Raw genomic sequence first — 23,728 nt, forward strand, 5'->3', positions numbered from 1 at the left:
AAAAAACAATCTAAACTTACACCTAAAGGAACTAGAGAAAGAAGAACACACAAAACCAAAAGTTAGCAGAAGGAAAGAAATCATAAAGATCAGAGCAGAAACAAATGAAATAGAAACAAAGAAAACAGTAGTAAAGATCAATAAAACTAAAACCTGGTTCTTTGAGAAGATAAACAAAATTGATAAACCATTAGCCAGACTCATCAAGAAAAAGAGGAAGAGGACTCAAATGAATAAAATTAGAAATGAAAAAGGAGAAGTTACAACAGACACCGCAGAAATACAAAGCATCTTAAGAGACTACTACAAGCAACTCTATGCCCATAAAATGGACAACCTAGAAGAAATGGACAAATTCTTAGAAAGGTATAACCTTCCAAGACTGAACCAGGAAGAAATAGAAAATATGAATAGACCAATCACAAGTAATGAAATTGAAACTGTGATTAAAAATCATTCAACAAACAAAAGCCCAGGACCAGATGGCTTCACAGGTGAATTCTATCAAACATTTAGAGAAGAGCTAACACACATCCTTCTCAAACTCTTCCAAAATATAGCAGAGGGAGGAACACTCCCACACTCATTCTATGAGGCCACTATCACCCTGATACAAAAACCAGACAAAGATACTACAAAACCAGAAAATTACAGACCAATATCACTCATGAATATAGATGGAAAAATCCTCAACAAAACACTAGTAAACAAAATCCAACAACACATTAAAATGATCATACACCATGATCAAGTGGGATTTAACCCAGGGATGCAAGGATCCTACAATATACACAAATCAATCAATGTGATACACCACATTAACAAATTGAAGAATAAAAAATATATAATCATCTCAATAGACGCAGAAAAAGCTTTTGACAAAATTCAACACCAATTTATGATAAAAACACTTCAGAAAGTGGGCATAGAGGGAAACTACCTCAACATAATAAAGGCCATATATGACAAACCCACAGCCAACATTGTTCTCAATGGTGAAAAACTGAAAGCATTTCCTCTAAGATCAGGAACAAGACAAGGATGTCCACTCTCACCACTATTATTCAACGTAGTTTTGGAAATCCTAGCCACGGCAATCAGAGAAGAAAAAGAAATAAAAGGAATACAAACTGGAAAAGAGGAAGTAAAGCTGTCACTGTTTGCAGATGACATGATACTATACATAGAGAATCCTAAAGATGCCACTAGAAAACTACTAGAGCTAATCAATGAATTTGGTAAAGTTGCAGGATACAAAATTAATGCACAGAAATCTTTTGCATTCCTATACACTAATGATGAAAAATCTGACAGAGAAACAATCCCATTTACCACTGCAACAAAAAGAATAAAATACCTAGGAATAAACCTACCTCGGGAGACAAAAAAACCTGTATGCAGAAAACTATAAGACACTGATGAAAGAAATTAAAGATGATACCAACTGATGGATCCATGTTCTTGGATTGGAAGAATCAACATTGTGAAAATGGCTATATTACCTAAAGCAATCTACAGATTCAATGTAATCCCTATTAAATTACCAATGGCATTTTTTACGGAACTAGAACAAATCATCATAAATTTGTTTGGAGACACAAAAGACCCCCAGTAGCCAAAGCAATCTTGAGGGGAAAAAACGCAGCTGGAGGAATCAGACTCCCCGACTTCAGACTATACTACAAAGCCACAGTAATCAAGAAAATATGGTACTGGCACAGAAACAGAAACATAGATCAATGGAACAAGATAGAAAGCCCAGAGATAAACCCATGCACCTATGGTCAACTAATCTATGACAAAGGAGGCAAGGATATACAATGGAGAAAAGACAGTCTCTTCAATAAGTGGTGCTGGGAAAACTGGACAGCTACATGTAAAAGAATGAAATTAGAACACTCCCTAACACCATACACAAAAATAAACTCAAAATGGATTTGAGACCTAAATTTCTAAGACTGGACACTATAAAACTCTTAGAGGAAAACATAGGAAGAAGACTCTTTGCCATAACTCACAGCAAGATCTTTTTTGATCCACCTCCTAGAGTAATGGAAATAAAAACAAAAATAAACAAACGGGACCTAATGAAACATGAAAGCTTTTGCACAGCAAAGGAAACCATAAACAAGACTAAAAGACAACCCTCAGAATGGGAGAGAATATTTGCAAATGAATCAACACACAAAGGATTAATCTCCAAAATATATAAACAGCTCATGCAGCTCAATATTAAAAAAACAAACAACCCAATCCAAAAATGGGCAGAAGACCTAAATAGTCATTTCTCCAAAGAAGACATACAGATGGCTAAGAAGCACATGAAAAACTGCTCAACATCACTAATTATTAGAGAAATGAAAATCAAAACTACAATGAGGTATCACCTCACACCAGTTAGAATGGGCATCATCAGTAAATCCACAAACAACAAATGCTGCAGAGGGTGTGGAGAAAAGGGAACCCTCTTGCACTGTTGGTGGGAATGTAAATTGTTACAGCCACTATGGAGAACAGTATGGGGGTTCCTTAAAAAACTAAAAATAGAATTACCATATTATCCTGCAATCCCACTACTGGGCATATACCCAGAGAAAACCATAATTCAAAAAGACACATGCACCCCAATGTTCACTGCAGCACTATTTACAATAGCCAGGTCATGGAAGCAACCTCAATGCCCATTGACAGATGAATGGATAAAGAAGATGTGGTACATATATACAATGGAATATTACTCAGCCATAAAAAGGAACAAAATTGGGTCATTTGTTGAGACGTGGATGGATGTAGAGACTGTCATACAGAGTGAAGTAAGTCAGAAAGAGCAAAACAAATATCGTATATTAACGCATATATGTGGAACCTAGAAAAATGGTACAGATGGACCGGTTTGCAGGGCAGAGATTTGAGACACAGACGTATAGAACAAACGTATGGACACCAAGGGGGGAAAGCAGCGGGGTGGTGGGGATGGTGGTGTGATAAATCGGGCAATTGGGATTGTCATGTATACACTGATGTGTATAAAATTGATGACTAATAAGAACCTGCTGTATAAGAAAATGAATAAAATAAAATTTAAAAATTAAAAAAAAATCTGGCTCAATTTTGGTTTCTAACAATTAAAGTTGCACAGTAATGAAATCAGTTGTCTCACAAAAAAGTAGTGAGATCATTGTAAATGGAAATATACAGGCAGGTGCTAAAAACTGAACTGTAGGACTGCCAGTCTCTTTCAACCCTAAGATCCTACGATTCTTTAGGTCCAATTTATCAAATACCTTTCCTCCAGATTACCTTCACCATGTCTCACTGATGTAAATCAGTTGCTCCAGGATTTCATAACTTTGTTGTAATATCTGAATTTAGTCCATCTCTACATCAAGTCACTATTGTGTGTGTCCAGCTTCACGAACATGGTTTGTGGCTCTTGCCTGTGTAAGATGGTCCTCCTTTAGGTTATCCTCAACATAATTATCAGGTCTTGGGGAAGCTACTTGAAATTGCTTTAAAGGCTACATATCACCTTGTAATAATACCAGTGATGTTAACCGTGACAGGGATAAAATAGATGATGGCACCAACTCTCTAAGTGCCGAGCATGTGCTAAGAGCTCTATACATATTATCTCATTGAATCCTCCCAGTAACGCCATAACGAATGTGTTATTATTGTATGTATTTGACAAATAAGGAAACTCAGGGTCAGAGGGCTAAGTACCTTGCCCAGGATAACTGAGCTAGTAAGAGACAGAATCTAAACTTGAACTCTGGTCTGGCTAATGACTCTAAAATGCCTATTGCTAACTACCTAGCTCTACTGCAGTGATTCTCAAAGTGTGGTCGCTGGACCAGCAGCTTCAGCATCACCTGAAAACTTGTTAAAAATGCCAAGTCTCACATCTACTGAATCAGAAACTATGGGAGTGAGGCCCAGCAACATGTGTTCTAACAAATCCTGCAGATAATTCTCCTGCTCACTAAAGTTTGAGAGCTACTGTTCTACTGAACTGAAAATTCACCTCAAAGGCCACATTCTACTTTTTTAACCATATTTTTTTTGTACTTGAATTTGAGAGTGTGTGGTGGCTCCTTAATCTGTCTTCACGGGGAGAAACACAAATCCCAAATATGGAAAAGGCAGGTTTCCTGTCCCTTCCCTGAAGTAGGAAGGGTGAGTCCTTGTCATTCTTGATGAGGGGATAAGAGAGTTGCTGCTTTAAACTATAAATCAGAGGGAAACAAGAAGGAAAGAAAAAAAATGCTTCTGGGCTTCCCTGGTGGCGCAGTGGTTGAGAGTCCACCTGCCGATGCAGGGGACACGGGTTCGTGCCCCGGTCTGGGAAGATCCCACATGCTGCGGAGAGGCTGGGCCCGTGAGCCATGGCCGCTGAGCCTGCGTGTCTGGAGCCTGTGCTCTGCAGCGGGAGAGGCCACAACAGTGAGAGACCCACGTACCGCAAAAAAAAAAAAAAAAAAAAAAAAAATGCTTCTGCAGTATAGTTAAGCTGTTGTGGTTAGACATAATGATTGAATAGACCAAGAAAACTTGAACTTCCCTTAAAGCCTTTATATACTAATAACACTATGTCTACTTAAATATTGAATAGCTAAAATAAAAATCCTCCCTACATGCATACTTTAAAGAAAAAAGAATATATACCCTTTAGCCTTATGAATAAACACATCAATGGAAAGACTGTTTCCAAGGTAGCATAATCAATGGCAGTTATCATCAAGCCTTCTTTGGTTTAAAAATAAAAATCCTTTCAGCTTTGCAGATCATGATGCCTAGAATGTGACCTTGGTCTTTTCAAGCGTATCTTTAGTCCATAGCACTGTGCAACTCTTCAAATCAGTCTGTAATCTCTTTAACGTCTTCCTGCACGTGCAGTTTTAAAGCTCAGCCACCAGCACATAAACCACCCTTTACTCCAAGGTCTCTGGAGATACCTGTGGCCAGTCACTTACAAGGGCTTTCACAAGGTCACGGGGGTCAATATGCGTGGTAGGTAAGTCCTGTGTAAAACAGGATGACTCCTCCACAGGTGCAGGTCTACCTGAGGAAGGTAGCGAGTGGCTTTTAAGGTCTACAGAAATGAAGTAAAACAGGATTGCCTTGCTTCACACATGTGTGAACACAGCAGAGCTCACTCACACGACCCCATACCAAAGGCGAAATAAGTACATTCCACCTGCGAGCCTTGACTAAATAAAAGAGTTCCTGGACTGGAATATGTGATGTATTCTGTTATCTGAGATTGCTCTTGGATGTCTGGATCTGCAGCTAATGTTTTATTATATCCCTTTAGCCTTCCTTCCTTCCAGAAAGAATTGTAGGAAGGCAGTGAGCTAATGGATAGCAATCAGCATCCATCCATGTGGACTTCACTAACCCCTCTCCTCTAATACATCTAAGTGAAGCCCATGTAAACTACCAGCACTCAGGCATGTAGGAAGCCAAAGGACTGGGACAGGCCACCATAAGTCATAATAAGTCTAAGGAGTTAGCTATACACTATCTCCTATTAGTGAAACTCATATTTGAACATTATGTCCCATAATTTTAATGGGAAAACTGGAGAAGATCCCTCCCCCACAAAAAAACTAAAATAATACACCCTGGACATTATCATTCAGCAGGCACAAAAGGGGTTAAGATATACTAACTAAAATTAAGTGCTATCTATCAAAGATTCCTTCCCTCCTTTCTTCGTTAATTCATTTACTCAATATTAACAGAGCAAAAACATACGCTAGACAGTATCTAGAAGATGCCAGCCAGCTCCATGTGTCCTCCCCAACCCCCCAAAAAGCCAAACATGAGAAAATGGACTCAAAGTAAAAAGCAGACTGTATTTTGACTGACATGAGTGCAAGCAGCAGAGGATTCAAGTACCGGAGCACACTCCCAAAGAAGATGTGGAATAGGCAACAGTGGGCAGTGCGGGGTCCTAAATAGTCTGCAGGTACCTACCTGCCCGAAAGCAGTATCAAAGACCTCATGAGATCTCTTCCATCTATAGTTTATAATTGCATTCATGATACAAGGTCAAATGCAAATTGACCTCTGCCAAATATCATCTCTTACCAATGTAAAAAGGCTACTAAAATTCCATTTACTAACAGGCCATTAGGGTCAGTTGTAAAAGTGAAAATGAACACCTTGCTGCCATATACACTGTACTGGCATTTTGAGTACATTAACTCATTAAATCTCACAGTCTTATGAAACTCAGTCACAACTTTTTGAATGTAACAGATGACATCCAAACATAGTGGGGTTTCATTCTAAGTTTTCATCCAAATGCTTGATACTATTTAGTCAAAATATATATCAACAACCTTACTAAACATGAAGTAGTATTTAATGATCAACGTGTAACTTACCCTTGCCATATCCACCAAGAAGTTCTCAAATAATTTCCAAATGTGGTTACTTGTGTAGATTTCTTTCATTTCCACTTCAGTGTCAACGTAACAGTGATTAACAAAATTCACATAAGCGATTTTAACCTGTGCAAGTTTCAAATAGAAAAGAAAGTGAGTTTTTCTTTATTCTTCATCTTCAAATACCTATTATGAATGGTTATGTGAAACTGTGTTATTTCCTATAGTAAATTATAGTATACTTTGGGTGTGCCCAGAGAGCATTCCCATCTCCTTTCTTTTACTAAAACACTCCACCCCCGACCCAGGGTAAACACATGACCTAGTATTCCATTCCCCTGGGCCCAGTGACTGGTGTGAGAATGTGAACTTCATGTAAACCAAGTCTAACATATTTCAGACACTAGGAGTCAAAAGTACTCCCTTTCCCTCTCCCCCTCCCCTTCCCCCCTCCCCTCCCCTTCTCTGTCTCTGTCATTCATATTCTCTCTCTCTCTCTCTCTCTCTCTCTCTCTCTCTCTTTCCCCCTCTCTCACTGTCAAAATGGAACAAGGTCAACCTGGACTCCAAGACCCATCTTCTCCAGGTGTGTGGAGGAAAATTATGCTCAGATAAAGAGAATGAGGAAAACCACAAAGGAAAAGGGAACGAGAGATAGAAGGAATTCTGACATTGTTTGAACCTCCTGAATCATGTGAACAACTATTCTTCAAATTCCCAAATACAAGAGCCAATAAAATTCCCTTTTAAAATTTAAACTAGTTTAAATTGGGTTTCTGTCACTTGCAACCAAGAAAGATCTAATACAATGCTTCAATATGTTGACTAAATAATACTTTATTGCCATTCAAGAGCGTTTAAACGACTATTTCTGAGAAGAAGCAGGCTCACAGTTTACCAAAAAAATTGAATTATTTTAAGATGTAGTAAAGTTCCTTTCCAGATTTAGCAAAGTTCCTCATAAAAGACTGGCATGAGTCTCACCAACATATACCATTTCTAAAGTGCATAGGGCAATAGTTTTTGTTTTTCCTTTTCTTTCCTCTTCTTCTCTTTTCTCATCTCTTCTTTTCTTTCCTCTCTCTCTCTCTCTCTGTATAAGAATGTGATGAATGCTATAAACTTCCCCAGAAAAATGCACACACATAAAAAAATCATGTAAACAATTTCAGAGGGTTCATAGAATCCGAGTTAGAACCATAAGGAATACAGGGCCAGCTTTCATGCCCTTAGTACTTATCTCTACCTGACTGAGGTCTGAAGCAAATCTTCCATGGCAGGGTGCCTGTGTCACGGAGACATCAGAGCCATTTGGTGCATTATCATAATCATCTTGACAGCAGTTAATATGCATTCAGTGCTTGCCACATGCCAAACACCTTCAGCAGTCTGTATGTAATATCTTAATTTAATCCTCCACCAACCCTATCAGGTACATATTATAATTATTTCACTTCAAAATTGTGTAAATTGAAGATTAGAAGGTTAAGTAACTTGTTGGAATCAGTCACACAGCTAGAAAGTAATGGATCCAAGATTCTGACTCATTCTTTAATCCATTCGTTCATTCATTCAGAACATACTTATTAAATGTAGGTTCAGGTTCAGACAATATAATGGTGACTACAAACAGACCCAGGTGTTACTCTCATTTAGCTTATAATCTTGGTAAAGAATGTGAAGGCTACAGATATGTTTAACTAATAAAATTCAAATATCAAATTTCAAATTATAGGCTCTTATAGACTCTACTATGGGAAGCCAGGAGGGTCTTCCTTAAAGAAGTAATGCTTGAATCAAGATCTGAAGGATGAAGAGGGGTGAAGTAGGTGAATATAAGAGGTTAGAGTGGTTTGTCCGAGAGAACTGCATGGCCAGAATCAGGACCTCAAATAAAGACAGAACCCACGGACTTACTCACTACACTATGCTTCCTTTCTTTGCCATCTTATTTCAAACCAATCAAGTCATGAAGTACCCTTGGCTTGAGGTATCAACAATTCCACAAAATTTCATAAAAATATACTTTCAAGTCCATCACTATGTAGGACTATTTGGAAGTAGGGAAGTTAACCTAACCTGATGCCTTTTTTAAGTTACTGTGATTTAAAATGTTTGGGGGCTTCCCTGGTGGCGCAGTGGTTGAGAGTCCACCTGCCGATGCAGGGGACATGGGTTCGTGCCCCGGTCCGGGAAGATCCCACATGCCGTGGAGCAGCTAGGCCCGTGAGCCATGGCCACTGAGCCTGCGTGTCCGGAGCCTGTGCTCCACAACGGGAGAGGCCACAACAGTGAGAGGCCCGCATACCGCAAAAAAAATAAATAAATAAAATGTTTGGATTTAGTGTATCACATGTTTATAAACTTTGCAACAATACACTACAATGGTAGAAAAGAAAAAATTTATTGCAATGTACATTCCTGGAAGCCTCGTTAATCTTATTGGCAGACAACCAGCTTCTAATGAGTTTCTTCCCTGCCGTCATGCCAAACAAGAACGGAGGGTAAAAGATGATGTGTGAATAAGGCAAAATGTGCCCATATTTCCAAGAATGCATCTATTCCATAAAGCAAAGGTAAACCTAGAGAATCTGATAGTGATCCTGCAGTACCATCCTAGCCTCTCCTATTGATCACTGTGAATTATTTATGACGCATCTGTTTTATGCTCAGGAACATACTAGAGATTACAAGTCAATTTTTCAGTTTGATCACAATGCCATACCTAGAAATTCCTATAGTAGCTTCTAGTAAACTAATAGCGGCTATACTTTAAAAAGGTTTATCCTCTTTCATAGTTCCTTGTAGAACAAAAGAGTAAACTTTTTATGCTCTTTTAAATGTTCCTAATTGTATAGCTAAGTACAATTCCTTCACTAAATATATTATCTCATTATAAATAATAGTAGGAGGACTTCTGGCACTTATTAAAAATTAATAACAATTCTATAGCTGCTAAGCTTTTGCCAGGCTTACCTCAGGGATGCAGTCGTCATGGGTCACCACCCTCACTATGTCGTCCAGGGGCAGAAGGGAATTGCACTTGATTTCAGTGTAGACATTTTTCCCCTCTGTGCATGCTGCCAGCAACTCCACAAGGGTGATGTGGTAGGCTAAGGGGCCACTCTCATCCCCTCGGTCCCTCTCTGAACACATCATATGAAGAAGGATGGGAAATGATGCTCTATCATTGTAAAATATCAGCACATCTTCACCCCCATTTATCAACTGAAATGATAATAAGAGAGTCAACATAGCAGTCCAAATGTTCATCCTTGCAGTTATTTCCAAAGGCTTGGTCTATCTGGAAATATGTGCATCTCTTTGTAAAAACATAGATAACACTGCAAATGCAGAACTACACCAAGGCAGGATGGTAAAAAGATTCTAGGCATGTGTCAAGTGATTAGTTATGAATGTTAGCAAAACCAGTCAGAGAGACATGGGAGGGGTGGATAGGGGCAAGAATTAAGGACACAGATGACAGTAAACTGTTCAGTGAGTCACCCACTGAAATTAAACCTGCAAAATATTCCAATGAAGTTACTTCCTTCTACTTCAAATGGCAGACTCCATTGCCAAGCATGAGAGATCTCGTAAGTCTAATTTTACTATAGAATAAAATATCCCCATCTCCTTCAATAGTGACAGAATAAGTAAGCAAGTACACTGGACCAAATGCAACTCTACGAGAATCTGGAGATTCCACGTGTCATGGATGTCGGTAGAGAATGGCAGTAAAAGCAGAGATGGGAGAAATGAAGAGAAAAAGACAACTTTTAAAAAAGAGAGAGAGAGACAAAGAATGAATATGTAGGGGCTTTTAGGACATAAATTTTCCTCCCTGTTTTGTTTATATAACTTCAGTGGAGAATTCCAGCAGGTGGTAATTTTATTGCTCAATCACCGTAATGCCTTGTCTACTTTGGGGGGAAACTGTATTATTATTTTATTGAGGAATCCACTTTGACTGTCGTGAAGCCCAGGCTGAGTTAACAGTGATGAGTTCTGGAGGTAACTACACCCCACTCCAGACTTCATAACCACTGTCTTCTCTCTCTACCTCAACTGAAAACCCAGACTCAAGAGGTCTCAGTCCCTGCCCTCCAATTCCTGGAAGATGCCAACTATGTAAGAGGTTTTGGCAGAGAAGACTTTTGTCTTCCCAGAAGACAAACCCTCTACTTTGCTTTATGAGGCAGATAGCAACCCCAAACCACAGACAGGTCAGGACCTGCGCAGGCCTCAATTCTTATTGTCTATTACAGTACCAAGTTTCTAACCCCAATGTAAAATATTTTGGTGGAGAAGACAGATTATGTAATTTTTTTCTCTATTTTACTTGAATTGGTAAAATATTTAAATTGACAAGACAATTGGCTTACACTGAAAGTTTTGTTGAAAGTGAATGTATATGGGTCAAAAATTTATATATTAATATAATATTATAAATACTTCTTTACACATAGAAATGCTTCACCTAATAAATGCCATAGGACTGGCTTAACTATTTGCTGCTTTCCCATTTTAAGTCTTTCCATGATGATTTTCCAAAATCAAATTAATTCTCACATTTCTAGGCAATGAAGGGCTAATGTTAACGTAAATAGAGATAAGAGGTAAATTTTACAAGTATAAAATGCTCCTTAAATGTTAATAACAATAATTTACGTTTAAAATTCAAGGCTTCAAGCTGAATTAACTTTAACATTTCTATGGGGCAAGAGGGACTCACATTGTACCAATACAGAAACTAATCCCACTCTCAAATTTAAGGTACATAATTATGAAAATCCTCCCAAATCAATATAATCTACTATATAACTTGTTTGTAGCCATGTTTGAAAGCTGCCTAATCCATACAGGCCTTTAGAAAACCATTAGGTCACAGAGGAATGATTTACCCAAACAGGCTCAAAGTATTCTCCAAAGTATCACTTGGTTCCCAGTGAGTAACCCATTCCTTGTATAAATCTTGCTCAATGACAAACATCATAATGAAAAGGGCAAAATAAATGAAGTACTTCATCCATTTGCTTTTCTTAAATTTTTAACTTACTCTAAATAGCTAAGTTTCCATATATAATGAATCACTGATGGATAATTTCTATTCATTAGTTTCACTCCCTTCAAAGTCCCCTGTAAATAGTAGCAAAGAACACCCATTCTATGTTTCAGGAACCGAGTAATAAGGGCACTTGAAAAGCAGAGTTTAATCCAATTTTGTTATATATTGAAACTTAAAAATATAAAATTTAATCACTTTCATTCTAAATAACCTATAACATTTCATACGATTTTACCCATTATTTAAAATACACAAATTCATTAAGAATCAAAAAAAAATAAACTCCTAGAAAATTATAACATCAACTTATGATACGTTACTTCCCTAGGTCTAAGCAAAATACATTTGTGCTTAAGTAGTCGTACTTAATTTATTTTCCAAACCTATGTTGCTGGGGGATTGTTTTTCATTCTAAATTAACAGAAAACCCATATTTGAGCATATTGTTTATGTGAAGCTGATAAAATGCAAACTGAGAACATACCTCGGTCATCACCATATCCTGGCATTTCTTCACATATTTACCATCTGCTTTGACAATCGTCTGCAGAAACCTCAGGTATTCCACGTGGCGGCCGTGTGTCTCAATGCAGTGCACGAAGTGCTGGATAACCCTCTCGCTAATTTCATTGCACAGATGGTAATTGTTCATGAAGATGTGCCGCATGGTTTCCGCTTCAAGGAGCTACACACAGAGGAACGTGCCCTTGTAACTCTGACAAGATCAATTTTCTATTCTACAGTACTTAGACCAATTGCACAGCTTGTAATCAGTTTCCTATTTTACGCAAAACTGTAGTGAGTTTTCTGTGCAAGTGTTCTACAAAGTGCATTTAGATTATTCAGCACTTAAAAAAAAACCTGAGCTCACAAAGGAATTTAGTTGGAAAACGGAGCTTATTATAAAGGTCAACAAGTTGGCAACAGTATTCTTGAGATTAATTTAATTATGTATTGTTCAAAAGTAGCTGTTCCTTAGTATTCGCTGACACATGTTTTACAGAGCAGAGTTAACTCCACCTTTGAGTTTTCCAGATTTAACTTACTCATGGCATCAAAGTTTGTCCTACCACATCTTTTTCCTAACATTAAACTATGTACATATAAATGAAGTTGTCATCTGCAGGTAAGATCTGTGTAATTTTTCATGTTTCTTTAAATGTTTCCTTAATGGAAATAAAAGATATTCACTTTTAGGAGGAGAACAGCCTACAAGTTAAAAAAATGTGGTGATGAAGATGAATAAAATTCTATCCATCAATGTTGCTAAAACGAATGAGATGGACACCTTACTATAAATATTAGAAATCTCTCAAATACTTACACCAGGGGTTAAGAACAAATTCAGATGTTTATGGAGAAGAACTTGATTCTGTGGATTTCCCCGACAGAAATTCTGCAGGAATGTATGGGCCAGATTCATTACTTCATTCATCTTTTCATCATTCTGGAAGTTAAAGAGTAGCACGTGATACAGAGAAACACAGGAGCAAAAATATTATCAAAGAATATATTCTTTCGCACATGCATTTTTTCCTCCATGCCACTATTTAATGCTCCCCTTTCTGTGTCTACACCTCTCCCGGTTACCCCGTCCCATCCACCCTCCCCATTTTGTAGATGTCTCTCCCCTTCTCTTAATTCTCCTCCTTTCTGTTCTGCTCCACTCTTTCCTCCCCCTTTTTGTTTCACGGTCCATCTCTAATTCTCCCCAACTTTCCTGCTTGTCCACTACAATTTCCCATCTCCGTACAAAGCTGCCTCTTCTCCCCTGCCTCTGTCCCCACACCCCCGCTGTCCCCCCTTCCTCTCTCTCTGGCCCCCTCATTCTCCTGGGTTCTGCTCTCTTCTGTCTTGCACCCTCCAATCCCTCTCTTTCCTCCCCTCTCTTGGATTTCCCATCTTTCCCAGTGTTTCCATGTACCTGGACCTTCCTGTGCCTTTTGTTTTCTGTTTCTCCTCCTTCCCCACCATCTCTATCCCCCTCTTTCTCCAACTCCTCCCTTTCTACTTTTCCAGGAGGCATCTATCCCTCCTGCTCTGGCGCCTTCTGCTCCTTTTCTCCTGCTCTCACTCCCTTGTCCTCCTGCTTTGCCCCCACTCTTTCTTCTCTCCACTCACTTGCCCTCTTTTCCCCACTCTGTAAATTTCGCTCTGTATATATAGTTCTGACCTTACCTCTAGTCTCTCCTCTCCCCTCTCTGCGCACCCTCCTTTTGCAACTTACTTTGTCTATTTTTTCCATCTCATTCTTTTCCTTGTTCTCTTCGCTTTCTGACCTCCTCTTCTCCCCTCTCTCTTTGTCCCCCTCTTTCTTAACACACACACTCTTAAGTTGTTTCCTTATTCACTGTCATTTCCCAAAGTCCTACAATAAGGTACTTCATTGCTAATAAGAATCTCAATAAGAAACTTCAGTCTCAAAACTCACAAAGAATGCAAAGTTCTCTTTTTAAAAGTGGTCTTTTAACAATATCACTGAAACAACCTAAAATTTTTCTGGGTAGGTAATGTGGTCAGTGTCAGATATACAAAATGGACTCATGTTTTGAGTAATAGTTTATATTCAATGAATGTAATGTTTTCTTTTTTCCTAACCTGAGAGTCTGTATTTTATGCCATCTATAACTAAATAAACTGCCTCGGATCATTAATAGACTCACTTCCTCACGTTGAAAATAGGGATGAACTAACCAGACTAATAAATATGTCCAGAAAACTCCATTCCTATCTTGAAAATAGGAAGTTTTTATTTCAAAATCTACTAACATTTTCCTTTATATGTGTAATCCAGGGATAGTGAAAAGACATCAAAGCCGCAGGAACACCCAATTCCCACAGAAAAGCCAGCCACACAGAAGGACATCAGGGCCAGTTCTACTGGAATTGGTGTTTCTTTGAAACTGTCGTCTTATGCTTTTTTTTGTTTGTTTCTGAACAATCTAGGTATCAAAACTGAGCAAACCCCAATGGCATTTTTCCCAGAAATAATTCTAACATTTATATGGAACCACAAAAGACCCTGAATAGTCAAAACAATCTTGAGAAAGAAGAACAAAGCTGGAGATATCATGCTCCCTGATATCAAACTATACTACAAAGCTACAGTGATCAAAATAGTATGATACTGGCACAAAAACAGACACATATATCAACAGAACAGAACAGAAAGCCCAGAGATAAACCCAAGAACTATGGTCAATTAACCAAGGAATGAGCTCTGAGAGAGAGGATGCCACATTATATGTGATTTTCAGTGATGTGTAGAAAAATTCTTCAACTTTTTATTTAAGCTTTAGGTGATGCAAGTAAAAATCACTTGATTTAGACATTCTGGGCTGGTGAAGAGTGGTAGAAATGCATCAGGAAGGAATGACAAAGGAGGCAAGAATACACAATGGGGAAAAGGCAGCTTCCTCAATAAACAGTGTTGGGAAAACTGGACAGCTCCATGCAAAAGAATCAAACTGGACTACTTTCTCATACCATACACAAAAATAGACTTAAAGTGGATTAAGGACTTAAATCTAAGACCTGAAACCATAAAACTCCTAGGAGAAAATATGAGAAGTACACTTTTTGACATTGGTCTCAGCAATACTTTTTGGATCTGTCTCCTCAGGCAAGGGAAACAAAAGCAAAAATAAACAAATGGGACCTAGTCAAACTAAAAAATTCTTGTGCAGCAAAGGAAACTATCAACAAAACGAAAAGGCAACCTATTGAATGGGAGAAGACATTTGCAAATGACATATCCAATAAGGGATTAATATACAAAATATACAAAAAAGCTCATATGACTCAACATCAAAAAAACAAACAACCTGATTTAAAAAAATGGGCATAGGAACTGAATAGACATTTTTTCAAAGAAGACATACAGATGGCCAACAGACACATGAAAAGATGCTCAACATCACTAATCATCAAGGAAGTGCAAGTCAAAACCACAGTGAGATATCACCTCACACTTGTCAGAAAGGCTATTATCAAAAACAAATAACAAGTGTTGGTGAGAATGTGGAAAAAAGTGAACCCGTATGCACTGTTGGTGGAAATGTAAATTGGTGTAGCCACTACAGAAGACAGTATATAACGTTTCCTCAAAAATTAAAAATAGAACTATCATATGATCCAGCAATTCCACTTCGAGTACTTTTCTGAAGAAAACAAAAACACTAATTCAAAAAGATATATGCACCCATATGTTCACTACAGCATTATTTACAATAGTCAAGATACAAAAGCAAACTAAGTGTCCACTGACAGACAAATGGAATAAGAAGAAGTGATATACATATACAATGGAATAATACTCAGCCATAAAGGAATGGAATCTTGACATTTGTGACAACATGGATGGACCTAGAGGGTATTATGCTAAGTGAAATAAATCAGACATAGACAAATACTGTATGATTTCACTTACATGTGGAATCTAAAAGAGAAAACAAATGAACAAACATTACAAAACAGAAACAGACTCATAGATACACAGAACAAACTAGTGGTTACCGGCGTCGGGGGGAATGAGTGAACTAGGTAGGGGAGATTAAGAGGTACAAACTTTCAGTTATAAAATAAACAAGCCATAGGGATGTAATATACAGCATAGAGAATATAGTCAATAATATTGTAATAACTTTTTATGGTCACATCATTTTGTGATGTATAGACGTATCAAATCACTCTGTTGTACACCAGAAACTAATATAATATTTAAGTGAATTATACTTCAATAAAAATATGATTAATAATAAAACAGCAAACCCCCAAACACAAAGTAGTAGTAAAATACTCAACACTACAGTTATACTAAATAGTAGAAAAAGGGACTTGATCACATGTCCAATGCCCATGTTACAATATCAAAGATATAATAATTTGGAAAATACCTTTTTTAATACCTTCTTTAAGGTTTAATACCTTTTCCTGCTTTTCAATAATTCTTTTATTGCATTATCTAACCTAGCTTGAATTATACCACCTTATAAATTTACATATTAAAATGTAACTAAGTCAGACAGGGGGCAATCCAGTATGAGAAGTGAAAAGTTCAAGTGGGGAGGGTATCCACAGAGAGGAGCCTGGCATGGCACACTGGTGCCCAAGAGAGATGAAGAGGGCATCCACCCTTGTGGAGGGGTCAGAGCCTGAGTGAGGTGAAGAGGGCATTCATAAGGAGGAATGGGCAGCAGTGGTGATGGAAGACGAGATGGAGTAAGAGAATAACTATATTCACACACACATATATTCTCTAGATTTGTCTACTTAAAGGGCCTGGAGGGGCAAACCTCCACAGCAATAAGTACATTTAGTTCTCAGAATTTTTCTCCCAAATACCATTCTCCACCAAATGGAACTGGGGCTTCTTGAATAAATGGTTAATTCCAGAGGTGGAACAAGAAAAATGCAAGGGAGCCTGGAATATTTTAATGTGCAACAAAGCAAGGAACTACTCGAAGAATGATGGGACCCTGTTAGAGGACAGGTCAGCTGGCCTGAAGGGGCTCCATTGGCCAAATCTGGGACAATCAAAATAAACAGTGCTAGAAACCTAATATAACCTATTGAATAAGACAAGCATCTGTAAGTCCATACTGATAAAAATAAATAAATGAATAAATTGAAAGTTTGGTTTGAAAAATGGAATGTTTACTTAGTTTCAAAGAACCACACCACAGAATATTTGTTACAAAGGGAAACTGAGTACTTCACAGTGATAATCCTGGCAGACACCACCTTAACCAAGTGACCCAAGTAAACATCACTGGTCATGCAGCAAATCAAAATCGCATGCTGCCTGATAGGAAGTGGTGGGAAAAACTTAGTGTTACTTCTGTCACGTTCCTGCCAAAGATGCATAACTGAATCGAATCACGAGGAAACATCAAATGACCCAAATTAAGGGACAGTCTTCAAAATAGCTGCTCTGTCTTCAAAAGTGTCAATGTCAAAGAGTTCCAGCATGAGGAGATTTAAACGCACATAACACCAAACAGCTCCTGTTTCTGAAGCGGATCTTTTTGTCAAACAGGACATGATTGAGATGATGGGAGAAATGTGAATGGCATGTGAGGATTAGGTAGCAGTAGAGTGGGATGCTCTTTCCCGATCTGGAAGGTTGTTACTTGGTTATGCTTGTAGGGAATATACACTAAAGGGCTCAGGGGTGGTAGGGCATCAGGTTGGCAACTTACCTGCAAATAGTTCAAGGAAAAAAAGTCTTTGTAACTTTGCTATATTGAAATTGTATCAAAATTTAAAAAGAAAAACAGTACCTAAGAACTTACCTTTTCATAGGGTATCTGCAGCAGGTCTAACACCACTGAATGGGCTCCCATATTTTTCAGTAATCGTTGATGTTGATTCCGACACTTTTTATTCTGTACACAGAGTTTACTTAGCCTAATCAAAATCTTTCCAAAGAAGAAGAAAAGCATTAAATATAACAAATACAATATTAAATATAATAAATGAACAAAACTTCTTTGCCATGCCAGTATAAACTCATACAGAAATATTTCCCATCTGCTGACCTCCTTTACAATCCGGTAGTTGTTGCTCTTATTGCTGTCAATCTGAGGTTTCTTTGTTCCATCTTGCACTGGACTTAAAATGTTTGAGTCCTAAAATAAACACAAAGATGTATGTTATGCCCTATATATCTTTGTAATAAATTTATTTATTTTGTAATAAATAAGAAATACTTCTTGCAATTATTTTGTGATGAATTTATTATTCAACTTAAATGTTTCCTTGGTATTTTTTATCCCATAAGAAGCTCCTTGGCTTAAATGAGTCATGCAAATGACGACTTCCCAACAACAACCAATTACAAGATCTATGGCATTACTAATAATTAATGAGTTAAGTTTAAAAGGAAAGGGTATTACAGGTAACATTATCAGTCTATTTCCTTATGCTAAATGTATCAGACATATCATGACTTTATATTGCCTATAGGAAAAGGAATAGTAAAAATCCAGGGAATAGGAGGCATAATTTTATTATTAGGGATGAAATTCAGGGAAAAAAAAAAAAGACTGAAGGAGCATATCATAACATGACATGTTAAAACACTTCAGGGGCTTCCCTGGTGGCGCAGTGGTTGAGAGTCTGCCTGCCGATGCAGGGGACACAGGTTCATGCCCCGGTCTGGGAAGATCCCACATGCCACGGAGCAGCTAGGCCCGTGAGCCATGGCCGCTGAGCCTGCGCGTCCGGAGCCTGTGCTCCGCAACGGGAGAGGCCACAACAGTGAGAGGCCCACATACCGCAAAGAAAAAAAAAAAAAAAAAAAAAAACACTTCAGGGGTGGGAGGAAAAAACACCTTAACCCAAGAATTCTCTGACAGATTACCATGACATCCTTAAGAGTCATGACTGGGGGCCAACCAACCATGTACAGAATCATGAAAATGAAAAAATAATTTTTCTTTATTTAAAAATAGTATTTTAAATTACTAAATTAATAAAACTTATTAAGAGGACTTGAAACACCAAAAGCATTTCATTATAATAACCATTATCTGTAGCAGTATAATAAAAAAACAAATACAGGGAGTTACATATTTTAAATATCAACTATTGGAGTCACCATATGAAAATAAAACATCACTTACAAGCAATTTAATACCTGAACATTTATTAAGACAATACATTTCTGGTACTAGGCAATGGTGAATAGATATAAAAGAAATAGAAGATATGGTCCTTCTCACAAGAAAATTACAGTTTACCTAAGAAAACAGGGAGAAATATGAAAATAAAGATTTGAACTGAGCAGAATTCACTATTCAAAGAGAGAGACAGAGGCTAGTTATAGCTTTAGACAGCTTTATGAAGGAGGGGAAATTTAAGCTAAGGTCTTGAAAGATGAAAACTACTTAGTTAAGTATGAGAGAGGTGTGGAAGGGCAGGGGGACACTTGTTAGGCAAAGAAGTCACCTTAGCCAAAGGCACTGTAGAAAGAAAAGCACAACAGTGTGTAGAAAATGACAAGAACTGACAAAGCATGTTGCAAAAGTGGACAATTAGATGGAGTGGGGCCTGACCACCTCCCTGATTTACAACAGGTACAAAATTGCACTTGGGACAAATGTCAAGTTCAACGTGGGTTAAAAAACACCGGAAAGTCCTGACTACATTGAAGGTGTTGGACTCACAGTTAAAGGGGACTCCAATCTAAGCTCAGGAAAAAGTAAAACATATATGAAGCTAATTGATAAATTGTATTTGTCCCTGCTTTTCCTACTGTGTTCCATGAAAAGTCACAAAATTAATGCAAACCAAGAGAGAAAAAAATATATATTTTCCTTGCTAGTCAAAGAATTCTGATGGAAGGCTTCAAGTAGGCGAGTGACTTGGTCCATGCGGTGCCATCACCACTGCTCAGTAAGCTCCATGTTCCTCTTTGACTTCTCTCCAGGCAAATATTGTCCAAGACGGAGGCTCCCAATCTGAACTCCATCTAGCAAGTAACTCTTTTCCCATTTTACTGAGCATAAGGAAATTCCCCTACATGACATTGCCTTTTCTCCATCTGAAAATGTCCAGTATCATCTACAAAACCGTCTACCTTCCCTGCTATGTCTCAGAGAAAAAGAACTTTGGAAGCACGGATTTTTAAATTCCATCTCCCCCTGCTTCTTCTCTCTGCTTCCTCTGTTTCTTGTGCACGAACAGTTTCTACCCTCCACTGATTCTTTCTGAACTCTCTGAAAATACGGCCAAGTTGAGGCCAACCAAGCACTTTCTGTGACACCGCCCATTCTGGGAAGTAGTCTTGCATCTCAGATTACTACCCCACTTAAATTCCTCAAGAGAATAATCTACTGTATTAAAATTCTTTTATGTGTCAATGACTCAATTACTAAAACTGTCTTTGGCATCTGATTCTATGGCTCACTACCATTTCCTTTAAATCTCACTTTGTTTTACTATGACAGGATACTCTCCAAGATTTTCTGACCACCTTATCTCTTTCACCCAATGGAACTGGAATGGCAAAAAGTAAAGAATAAAAACACTGAAAGTATTCAAACTGTTACTGTTTCCTTCCAGGGTTGTGTCATCTATGCTAATAAATCCTAGGAAAGAAAATGAAAGCAATCCAATCTCCACCCCAGGTAAATAAAGGAGAAAAAAGAATGGGAGATATTGTCTACAAGACAATAAACACTAAGTGAATCTGAAAAAGTCGTAGAAGAAAATGTAAAACTATATATGTAAGTGAAGCCAGTGTAGAAGAGGGAAGGGGCCCAAGTGGCTCATGTAAATATAAACTGTTTAGATGGAAGAGGCTGGAGGTCAGAGCATGAGACAAACAGCATTTCTATTTGATAGCAAAAATAATTTATTGATGAGAAATAGAAATTGCAAAGCTAGAAATATAATTAAAGTTCCTTTTTCTGATCACAAAGGTGAAGGCTGAATTTAAAAAGGCCATATTCATTTTTTTTCTGGAAGAGAAGAAATATTAAAGAAAACCACCTTTGTATTCCAAGCCAGGATTAAGATGCTACCAAGTCTAAAGACTGACACAGCTCCTAAGGTGGAAAGGAGATCTTTCTGACATATGTCAACTTAAAAAAAATCAGTCAGAAATACAGGTAAAGCTCTGGCAGATATATTTAAGTCTATTTTTCAAACAATGGCCTGCAGAAAAAGCAACTGTCTTGTTTTAAGAAAAGTAATCTCAGGGAAGATGTACTACAGTACAAAAAGCTATGTTCTCTAGTTCTGCTCAAGGGAGGATATAGACAATGCTAAACTTTCTAAGTATGGGAATGATGAACAAAACTTATTTTACTTTAAAATTGCCAGCAGTCAACAAAAGGAGGCAATGCTGGAGAATTCAACAAATGGCCCCCTTTAGTTTCAGAAAATAATTCAATGTAATTAAACCGAACAAAAATACTAACCTACAGAACATCTAGAAGATCCCAAAACAGAGATTGGGGGAATTTAAGAAATACGTAAACTATATAACTACAGTGAGGTTTTGTTTTCTTAGGTTGATGCCAAAATTCTCTAAGTAAAGATGTTCTGAGAGATCTCCTCCAGAAAGGGAAGAAATTAATTATATTTTTTATATCCTATGCAAATTTGGCCCTACATCAGTGCCCAAATCTACAAAGCTGTGGCTTTATCCTAATGACAAAATATTAGTTATGTGTAAAATGTAGAATTATAATTTACTCAGAGTCCCAGAGCTGAGCAGACTCAGGAAAAAAAAAAAGTGTAACACTGAGAACAATGCCATGCTTATAGTAAATATCCATATTACCCTTTTGACAGCAATGATGAAGAATAAATAAGGAACTCCAAAAATACTTGCACTTTATTATAATTGTTTCTAATCATCTGGAAGAACTTGAATTTATTTCCTCTAGTGGAATATGGGAACCACTTAGTTAAGTGATTTTATTGAGGTGGCTAGATTTTTAATTGCAGAGTATATACTGTAACATAAAGCAATACATTCAGCAACAACATAGCAAGGATAGTCTAGAAGGGTCTAGAAATTTAGGGAAGAGTCTAGAAATTAGATGGTCGCATGGATCTAGACAGACTCAGAGTGAATACCTAAACAAATAGTGGTTCTGAACACAGCACTGCTCTCAAATTTATTTTGCATCAGGCATGGAAACGCCTTTTAGATCAACAGCAAAAATGATATGAGAATAATATTGTATGAACCATATGGTGAACTAAACATGGGCACAAATTAATGAGGATCTGGCTCCTTAACTTAAACAAGGGCAATCATTTTTTTTTAAAAAAAGAACTTTCCAAATCCTACAATGTAGAACTTCCTGCATCTACTACAGCTGTGATTAAAATAGCTCAGTGCATATTTACAATAGCCAGGACATGGAACCAACCTAAATGTCTATCGACAGATGAATGAATGAAGATGTGGCACATATATACAATACACAATGGAATATTACTCAGCCATAAAAAGAAACGAAATTGAGTTATTTGTAGTGAGGTGGATGGACCTGGAGTCTGTCATACAGAGTGAAGTAAGTCAAAGAGAAAAACAAATACCGTATGCTAACGCATACATATAGAATCAAAAAGAAAAAGTGGTTCTTATGAACCTAGTTTCGGGGCAGGAATAAACAGGTAGACATAGAGAATGGACTTGAGGACATGGGGCAGCTGGGGGAAGCTGGGGCGAAGTGAGAGTAACATTGACACATATACACGACCGCATGTAAAATCGTTGGCTGGTGGGGAGCAGCAGCATAGCACAGGGAGATCCGCTCGGTGCTTTGCGATGACCTAGAGGGGTGGGATAGGGAGGTGGGAGGGAGGCTCAAGAGGGAGGGGATATGGGGACATGTGTATGCATATGGCTGATTCGCTTTGTTGTGCAACGGAAACGAACACAGTATTGTGAAGCAATTATACTCCAATAAATATCTATTAAAAAAAAATAGCTCAGTGCAGGTCTTCTCTTTGTCCCCATCCCAGTCAAGTGACAGGTGTCCTTCCTCAGCAAATGTCATCAAGTCAGCAAGATTGCAAAGCATTCTGCTCACCATCTGGATTCCCAGCCTTCTCTTCCTGTATCCACTATTTAACTGAATCAGTGGCATCATTTACCAATCACCCTCCTCCCAACTTCAGATGTCAAATGCCATCCTTTTCCCTTCCCACCTCCCTCCGAAACACACACAAAAAATCTAACACTCAGTCTTTTATACTTGACGGACCAACCATATGATAATTTAGCTGAAGCTCTTCCTAGTAAATAGCACCTCCTTCAGACCACTGAATGAATGCCTCACTGTGGGAGAATAAGGTATTTTCTCTCCCTCCCACCTAAGACTAACATCACATACCACCCATTCGGGATGGTATCCAGGGGGATGCAGGAACCCTAACATCAGCCTAGATCTACTTATCTGACCTTGCCTGTAAAGCTAATTCAGACCATCATGGGGTCATGGTCGTTTCTGCTTCCCTGGCTGGCACCTAAGGCTGCTTGAAGACTTGGTCCAAGATCCACAGTGCAGGGAAGAGGCTGTGTCCACCAACACTGGCTGATAACGTCCCTCCAGATTTCCCTCAAACTAGGCACAAATCCCTGCCCTTCTAGAGGGTAAATGCATATTCTTAAGTCTTACTCCAAACCTGTTTTCCTTCCCTTTGTCCTAAGACAAATACAAACATGGCATCTTCAGATTCATTTGATGCCATTTTAATGAGTATTCGATGATGTTTAATCAGATGTCCTAGAAAATACCCCAAA

General features: G+C 38.0%; 1 protein-coding gene across 1 annotated transcript in view; it reads right to left on the reverse strand.

Moving 5' to 3' along the window:
- The window catches only part of ITPR2 (inositol 1,4,5-trisphosphate receptor type 2), a 534,949-nt gene that overhangs the window by 263,121 nt on the left and 248,100 nt on the right, over positions 1–23,728 (reverse strand). Inside the window, exons 27-32 of the mRNA XM_081250074.1 lie at positions 18,000–18,089; positions 17,754–17,879; positions 12,785–12,907; positions 11,945–12,145; positions 9,369–9,620; positions 6,393–6,518 (exon numbers count right to left, since the gene is read on the reverse strand). Coding sequence (XP_081106200.1) covers positions 6,393–6,518; positions 9,369–9,620; positions 11,945–12,145; positions 12,785–12,907; positions 17,754–17,879; positions 18,000–18,089 — 918 coding nt within the window. The remainder of the gene's footprint in view (positions 1–6,392; positions 6,519–9,368; positions 9,621–11,944; positions 12,146–12,784; positions 12,908–17,753; positions 17,880–17,999; positions 18,090–23,728) is intronic.

Source organism: Mesoplodon bidens (assembly GCF_964165515.1).
Source record: "Mesoplodon bidens genome assembly, chromosome: 11".
NCBI lineage: Eukaryota > Metazoa > Chordata > Mammalia > Artiodactyla > Ziphiidae > Mesoplodon > Mesoplodon bidens.